At 40.8% G+C, this 8,304-nt stretch overlaps 1 protein-coding gene across 1 annotated transcript in view; it reads right to left on the bottom strand.

The window, feature by feature from the left end:
* The window catches only part of Lama2 (laminin subunit alpha 2), a 639,722-nt gene that overhangs the window by 224,184 nt on the left and 407,234 nt on the right, over positions 1-8,304 (bottom strand). The window contains exons 19-20 of the mRNA XM_023714262.1: positions 5,593-5,804; positions 1,659-1,765 (exon numbers count right to left, since the gene is read on the bottom strand). Coding sequence (XP_023570030.1) covers positions 1,659-1,765; positions 5,593-5,804 — 319 coding nt within the window. The remainder of the gene's footprint in view (positions 1-1,658; positions 1,766-5,592; positions 5,805-8,304) is intronic.

Raw genomic sequence — 8,304 nt, 5'->3', positions numbered from 1 at the left:
GCTAACCATAGCCACCTAGGGTAAATCCAGGGTGGTAAGTATGATGGTCTTGCAAATTTGCAATGCAGCCGGGATAAGTGCCCTTGCCTGCTCTCCCATCTCTCCCTGCCTCGTTTGCTTTGCCTAATGAGATGGAGACTAAATTTTTCGAAGTGAAAACAACTTTCTTCATTTTGCATATGCTGTGCAGTTACATGTGAAACTGTGTCTCTGTGTTGGATGCATCCATGAGCACAATTAGGATGTGGAAACAAAACACTTAATTAGGATGAAATGTCAGACAAGCGCCGCATCTGTGCTGTAAATATACGTGGAGCAGCCCCTGTCTTTGTGGTAGTTTTCATTTGTCCACACATCAGCTGAGTTTCCTTCAAATGATGCTGGATGTCCTTTCAAATAAATGATTATTTGATCTCTGTATATCCATGGTTAGTGGAAACATTAATGAACATAAATGTACTTTTAACAGCACAAGGAGAGTTAGTCTGGAGAAGGCAAAGGAAGCTTCAGCCAGGAACTATCTAAAGTTTGTATCTCAGGTTTGCACACTTAGCAACTGTTATTTGTAACGGGACACCAGGGACTTTCAGCTGTAGCACAAGGAACATGGCATGCTGGGCTTGAGCCATGCAGCACCTCCGGGATTACCAGAGCTGGGGCCCGATAGGCTCCCCGAGGGCACCCGCTGGAGCTGCTGGAACCCCACCTCCGGGGGGACCCCAGCACCCGTTGTGCTCTCCGTGGCTGCTCCTCCTGTCGGTGCCCCTGCCTGGCGAGGTGGCATCGCTTCCCTACGTAGCCTGGTGCACAGACACATCTTCCTGTCGGGCCGCACTGCTGTGACACAGAGCCCAGGGGACTGCAGTCACACAGCACACAGAGCCGCTTCAACGGGTCCCACCACATATTAGGCTTTAAAGCCAAGAAGAGAATGAAAGGAAAAGAAAACAGAAGAAGAGCATATGGTGTTATTCAGGGGAGAGACGCAGATGATATTTTCAAATTTCCTGCGGAAAGGCCAGTTTGACGTCTGAGAATTGCTTGCTTCTGCTTACTTGTCTTTATTGTCAATAAAAAGTATTTACGTGAAAGGTCTCCCCAAATCCACCTGTTCTCAGGAAGGAGTCCCCAGATGCTGCTTGTCCTGAAGGCAGGGCAGTCAACACATCCAGGGACTGAGAACAGCATAGTTCAACCGAGTATTTCATTTCAGCAAATGTTATGCCTAAAAGTACACTGATTGGCTTCTCTGTTGTATACTTTTGCTAATAGATTTCTCACTGGAAGAAACTATGATGGAAGAAACTGAAAAACAGTGTTTGCTAAGAAGGAAGGAACGAATACATTTTATTCTGCCTAAAATTTTAAAGGTTAAAAAAATATTTTACTCTCCAGTGGCTGGGGTTAAACTTGGAAGTTATTTTACCCCGACACATCTGAATTATAAGAAGTATTATACAAATTCTCTGCCAAAGAAATGTAGGTTTCAGGTCAACTGCAATGGTAGAGAAAATTGAGAAGATATTTCTCGTATCACAGGCATTTTCTTTGTAGAATTCGATAATTCCAAGCCCCCTTTTCAGCACACTAAGGTATGAAATGCAAGCCGTTGAGAGGGAGGGTTCTGGAGGCATCAGCGGAAGTCGGCTGCCCCTTACCTTGCACTTTTCACACTGCCGGCCCTGCACGTTGGGTCTGCACTTGCACTGTCCTGTGCGGCTATCGCAGATCTCAGAGGTAGAGCCGTTGGCGTTGCAACGGCAAGCTGTGGAAGGAAGAGACGGTGGGCAGCTGGAGACGCAGTCAACCACAGGGGTCGCATGTCTCCTCTGAAGTGTCCGGCATGAGAAACACAAATTTGGGAATATTTAATGGACTGTATTGGTTGAGCATCTTTGATCTGGATATCCCAAATCAGAAATGCTCTTGGTGTTCGTGGGCTTGTTAAATAAAAGTACGTCAGCAGTAGAACCTTTCTGCTGTGTCAAGGGCTCTTTTTTTTTTTTTTTTTCCAGTACCAGGGATCGAACTCGGAACCTTGTGCTTGCTAGGCTGGTGCTTATGCTGCTGCTGAGCTATCTCCTGGGCCCTGTCAAGTACTCTCTTAGGAATTCTATCTCTTAAGCCTCATACCAGCTCTAGCAGTTGTAGAGATGCTGCATCGGCCACGAGCCTTGGCACATAATCTGCTATTAAAATGTCGATGCCATCATTACTTCAAGCATGAAAATGAAGATGCCGAAATTCAAAGAAGCCATGACATGTACAAGGCCATACGCTTCCTAGGTGACAGGGCCAAGACACGGAAACTGGACAGTAGCATGAGTTCTCAGAGGCCAGGTACCCATAGGTGGGGAGGCGTTTACATATCATAACGTCACTAATTCACGTATTCTGACTCCAAGGGCAGAAGTAATTTTGAGAAGTTACGAGGATTAACAACACTTAGGCCATAATATTAATGTCATTATCAATCAACACGATTAGTTCTTTTTGTAATGTAAGGATCATTTACTCTGCGCCAGTTTTTGGTGCTAAGTTTCCCAAAAAGTCTTGAGGTAAAATAAACATAAATCCCTTTAAATGAGAAAAGTATGTTCCATAGTAAGTACATTGCTTTACATCCATTAAAATTTTGAAAATTCACTTTTATCTTACAACTCATATACCATCTTCAAAGATAGAAAATATATTTGGTTTTAGTACTCTTCTGTCATTTTTGTGTTTTAAAGTTGTCTGATGTTATTCTGAAACATATAATAAATCAGTCTAAAACCCAAGTGGTCTTTTCATAAATAGAACAGTAATTAATGGCTTTCGCTTTGTTCTACAAGTGCATTTTTAATGGTACATATAATTGCATTGATACCAGAATAAAGTCATGAGGGGGAGATGACATGAGGGGTTGTTAGACTATTCATAGATGGATTTGGTAAATTTTGTACATTATCTCTGACTACTTAAAGCACAATTGATGAATACATTATAAATAGCTACTCCATCAGAGCTCGCTGTTAGTCTGTTCACCTGGCTCCAAGTTCTCCTTCTCTTTAATGCTTATCTAAAGATTACTTGAGCTTCTGCTAGTGAAGTTCTCGGCTTCGGTAGGTGAGAACTTGATACTGGTAGAGCAGGTGCCAACCAGATGCCGGGTGTTGTCATCGGACAAAAGCATAAAGGCAGTTTGTAGCGGGAATGGAAGGAAAGGGTGAAAAATATTACTTTCTTTAAATAGCCTTTTATTTGACACTAGAGTCGTTTTGCATACTATTAGTTTCTTTATGGAAATTTCTTCTGTGTGTTACACATACATTTTTAAAATCTCAAATTACTTAGAATCCAGGTGTTCTTTTTTCTCAGAGACTACACAATGAAATTTCCATTAATAGAGTAGTGATTAATTAGCTTTATAAGTAACAAAAGCAATAAAGAACTTTATGAAAGTGGCATTTTTAGTGGCAAAGTATAATTTGATGTTCTATATAAATTTAAATGGCCAGCCAAATAGCTCAGTGGATTAAGGTGACTGCAGGCAGGTGCAGGGGCTGGTGGTTCAATCCCCAGGCCTGGTGTGCTGGCCCTGCAAACAGGGGCCACTGAGATGGCAATTGAGACGGGGCATGGTGGCTCATGCCTGTAATCCCAGCTCTTGAGAGGCTGTAAACAGGAGGATCGCTATGAGTCTGATCTAGAAGTGAGACCCTGAACACCCTGTAAACCTTTCCATAAAATACAGGGAAAAAATACAATAAATTAAAAAAGCAAACGATGTTTCTGTGAGGGATGAACATTCCATGGACAAATCTAGATGATTTTTCACAAAACTTTCTCTTCTTGAGATTTACCACTATCTGTAGGAGAGCTATTGAATCCATGAAAATTATCAAAACAGATTATAGATTCTATGTTGATTATTTTTACACATTGAGGAGTATTAAAATCACAACCACATCTACACCCCATGGCAAGTGGTGTGGAAATCAGTCATGACTCCTATGTTTTTCTATGTCCTGAGACTTAGAGCCACTCTCTAGTCCATAGCAAAATGAATTGCACAATATCTTCAGTTTTATAGAGGACGTTTGTAGAAAACAGAGAAAGAGGTCAATAAATAATGAGCATTGGCCGGGAGTTAGTGAGCCACTGGTACAGTTACCGCAGTGACACACTCTTGCTACAAGTGTTGCTTATTACCCATTGAGTGACCATGCTTGCCTCCCTCAGGCCCCAAGCTCACGGGGTGCCTTCCGTGTGTTGAAGCCCTCAATTGCCCACATCAAATCTAGGACCCTTCTTGTAGACAGGAAACAGCCTCATCAAGGTCAAATTCTTCTCTTGGATGTCAAAGTGACAGAGTACACACCTTAGGTGATTGGCTTGACCAGTACAGTTTCTTAAGCTCCCTACACTATCACACAGATACCAAAAATCTGAGGGTTCTAAAGTCACTCTGAGCCTGATAAGAACTTGCCTTTTAAAAAGAAATCAGTTAGCAGGTGATACCAATAGATACTGGTTGTTTCTGAGAGTGATCTGCTTCTGATTGAACACATTTTCATTTTTATATGAAAAAAAAATCTAACACTTATCTCAGTCCATGAGGAAAGGATCATGTGCCTTTCTGGAACAGGATACCTAGTGGGTCTTTGGTGTTCAAAGCAGAGCTAACAGGCTATGCCTCTCATGGTTGCCATAGGGCTACAGGGCTGCGAGATGACCCGAGGTACTGAAATCTCTCTCACATCATCAATTTAGCAGAAATGGACCATCTGGCTGGTCTTACGCCCTGTACTTCCTAGAGATTATTATAGCAGCTGAAGCTAACAGCGGTCACATGATGGTTTCAAGCACTAATGTGGATTCATGTTCTATTTGACTTCCACTACCAGGCCTCTTCTGCATAGTAGGTTCCTACAGTGTCGAAGCATTTATTAATTCCGTGCATCACAGCTATGGAGGCAAAGTTGAGTGGAGGAATGTACTTTCCTGAAATGGGTGAAGATTTAAAATAACTAGCTTCATGGAAGAAGGACATAGAATTAGCACTGGACAAATTCTCCCAAACTGACAATTAATGAGTCACTCAACAATAACTATTCTGGCGTGGGATAGTATCGGTGGAGTTGTACATTTATTGTGAAATGCTGAGCTGAAGTTCACATATAAGAGCGGAGCCTATTAGCGTCTACTGAAATGTACTAATGAAATAATGAGTGGCTACATTTATTTTGAACAAATGATTAAAATTGAAATAAAAGGGATAAAAATCCTACTTAATTTATAAATTCATCTTTCCCACTATGGATACAAAGCATTTTAAAATTCTCTTTCCTCATGTGAATGGAAATAGTTGCAGCATTTGCACAACATTATTTGGCCAGGCCACAACTTGCAGCGGCTTTGCTCTTAGTTAGGACAAAGACCTATTTTGGAGCATGCGTTTTGCTCCCGGGCTGTGCGCAGAGCACTCTCAGAAGCAGCCGACATTGTATCACAAACAGTCTCGTCTCCAATCGCCACTCACGAGCTCATCAGCTTCTCCGAGGTGTAATATATCAATCCCGTCAGGGGCATCACCAGCTCAGGACTTACGCTGACAGTTCTTGGCGTCCACAGCGTCTCCGAAATAGCCTTCCGCACAGAGCTCGCAGCGCTGGCCTGTTGTACCCGGCTTACATATCAGACAGGAGCCAGACAAGCTGTTACAGCTGCCAGGGATGGAGAAGTCAAGGTTGTCATTGCACTGACAGGGCTGACATGATCCTCCAGGTACAGAAGGGCGTCCAAAATAGCCTTCCGCACACCTACGGGGAGAAATTGCATCCGTGAGAATTGGAGGGGCAAACCCACGCTATCCGCGCAAGGCGATGTTTGCATATTCTTATACTCCTCATCTAGGATGATGGCATTTCCTTTTCAATGTCTCTTGTCTCAAGTGCAAGGTGATTAAAAATGTTTTTCTGTACTGCAGTGTAGATACAAGATGAAAATCCTACCAGCCCCACTAGTAATTAGATTGCAGCCGGACCGAGAAAGAAAATAAAAATCTTGTCACTGACACTGAAGATGAAACCAAAGCATAATAAGAAATCGGCCGCTGGCACCGTGGAGGCATCCAGGGCCCTGCCGCAAAGACTTTGTAGTAAAACAAATCATGCGGCTCGACTTCAATTGGTTGTTTTCTGTACAAATATGCAAGGTTCACATACTCATTTGTTTTTGCAGCAAGAGATTGTTATGAAGAAACAGGCTGACAAGGAAATTCAGTAGTAAGAATCCAGAATTTATTAAGTGGAAATTGTGACTCAGAAGATTGCTGTTGTGTGGGGGTGGGGGTACCTCTGAATTAATACTAGCTTGGCATGTATTTGTGTAAGAATCCCATGGCAGATATTCAATGCAACATCTTTATTAACAAGAAGTGGAAATAGGTGTGCCTGCCTATTACAATACTGTTCCAAAAAGTGGTGTTAACCTGTGCTTCCAGTCAACAATGGGTCTCGTTAACAAACAAAAGCTGTTTTACAATATCGTATTATTTATAAGGCATGACACAGATTTCTAAAAAATATAGTATCGGAGTTTCTTGGAGCTAAATGTTTAAAGTGTTACTTAAGGTTGTGGCTTCCCAGATCCACCATGAGAGGTGGCACCTGCTTGCATTCCGCTCCGCCAGCTCTTGTGGCCACATTTCCATCCGCTCCCTATTAAACCACATGTGAAAAGGAGATGAAATCAGGGTATCCAAAGTTGCGTTATATGTGACATAAACAAGCTCTTGCAGGAAGGGCCAAAATTAAAAACAAACAAACAAACAAACAACAACAACAACAATAACAACAACAAACAGTGTATGACAATATCCTTCCTCCCATAGTTCCTTACTTTTAGGATAGTCTGCTCACAGATGGGAGAGAAAGGTCTTAGAGAGAAGCTCTCTACCAGTTGAAATAAAAATGGTTTAAATCTAGTGTCATATTGAGGATACATTTATAATATTTCAATTGAGTTGCAAACTCACTAATTTGGTAGAACCCAAAGTCCAGTGTAAGTTTTCTAGAAAATGTATAGAATGCAATAATCTGAATGATTTGATGTCTTCTCATAATTTTTCAAAATGAGATTAATAGTTTTAATTAAATTCACACAGTGGTTTATAAAATAACAAACATCGTATAAAGATAGTTTAAAGAGAGATTGCCTTCCGCAAATATAATTATGGATTAGTTTTCTTATGAAATCCAGAATAACATTTTTGAGCATATAATTTTTCCACAGCCCTTTCGCGAGCATAATGTAATAAAATAACAAGTTCCTTTTGGATCTTCACCTGATTCCTCTTGTCTCATTCGCTATTCAGAGCCCACAATTACACCCATAGATATTCACATCTCATCCTGTTTGTCTCTAAGACGGTGGCTTCGCTTCTTGTAGAAGACAGTGTGGAGTGATTATTATCACAGTCCATGAGAGCCTATTATTTTCAGTTTCTTTTTTTTTTTTTTTTCAAAATGACTTAGTGGCCTCAGGAGAAATGGCATTACATAACAAGATCTTGGAATGTTTCCTAGCACAGATGCCAATTAATAAGTCCCAAGTTCTCCTATAATAACAAATTCTCACTCCATGGAGAAAATGCTGTTAAATTTAAACACTGTTGAGTAAAATAATGAAGAAGCACCTTTTATTTTTATCTTAAGGCATGTAAGGAAAATTGGTGGCTATGCATGACAGAAGATTCATATGGCCATTCAGGACCGCCAGGTCACTTCCGCAGGTCACCGTGCTCCCCGGCTGGTGAATGTGACTGCATACCTTCATATGTAGGGCAGCATTTGCAGAGACTTAGAAAATGTCTCCTTGGGAATTAAAAGTAATTTCAGGGTCAGGAAATGTAATGCCCCTAATCAGATAATTTTATTAATAATAATAGCATTACATAGCCTGTATAATTTAAATTCATTCTAATTAAACTTAGTTAAAATGTAGCCCTTTGGACCTTTCCAGTTCCTTAGATTTTGCTTGCGATCAAAGCTAATTGTGATATGAAATCTCAAGCCCTCTAACTGATAGGCAATTTTAAACATATTTCACCGAACTCATATAAAAGTTGTTTATTAAATTCCTTGTTAAAGATGAACATCTTAACATAAAATGTCAGTGTTCTCTTTTCAGATTTGTTAACTTTTTCAAATCAATTTACAGTGGTTTAAAAAGAGACCCTTTAAAATGTAAACAATTCCAGATGACACATGGTAGGTATGTGACACAGCTTCTGCTGTTGGTGAGTTCAGAATAATATTG

This window comes from Octodon degus, unplaced genomic scaffold, assembly GCF_000260255.1.
Source record: "Octodon degus isolate 3935 unplaced genomic scaffold, OctDeg1.0 scaffold00034, whole genome shotgun sequence".
Classification (NCBI taxonomy): Eukaryota; Metazoa; Chordata; class Mammalia; order Rodentia; family Octodontidae; genus Octodon; species Octodon degus.
This window is presented reverse-complemented; position numbering and strand designations above follow the sequence as displayed.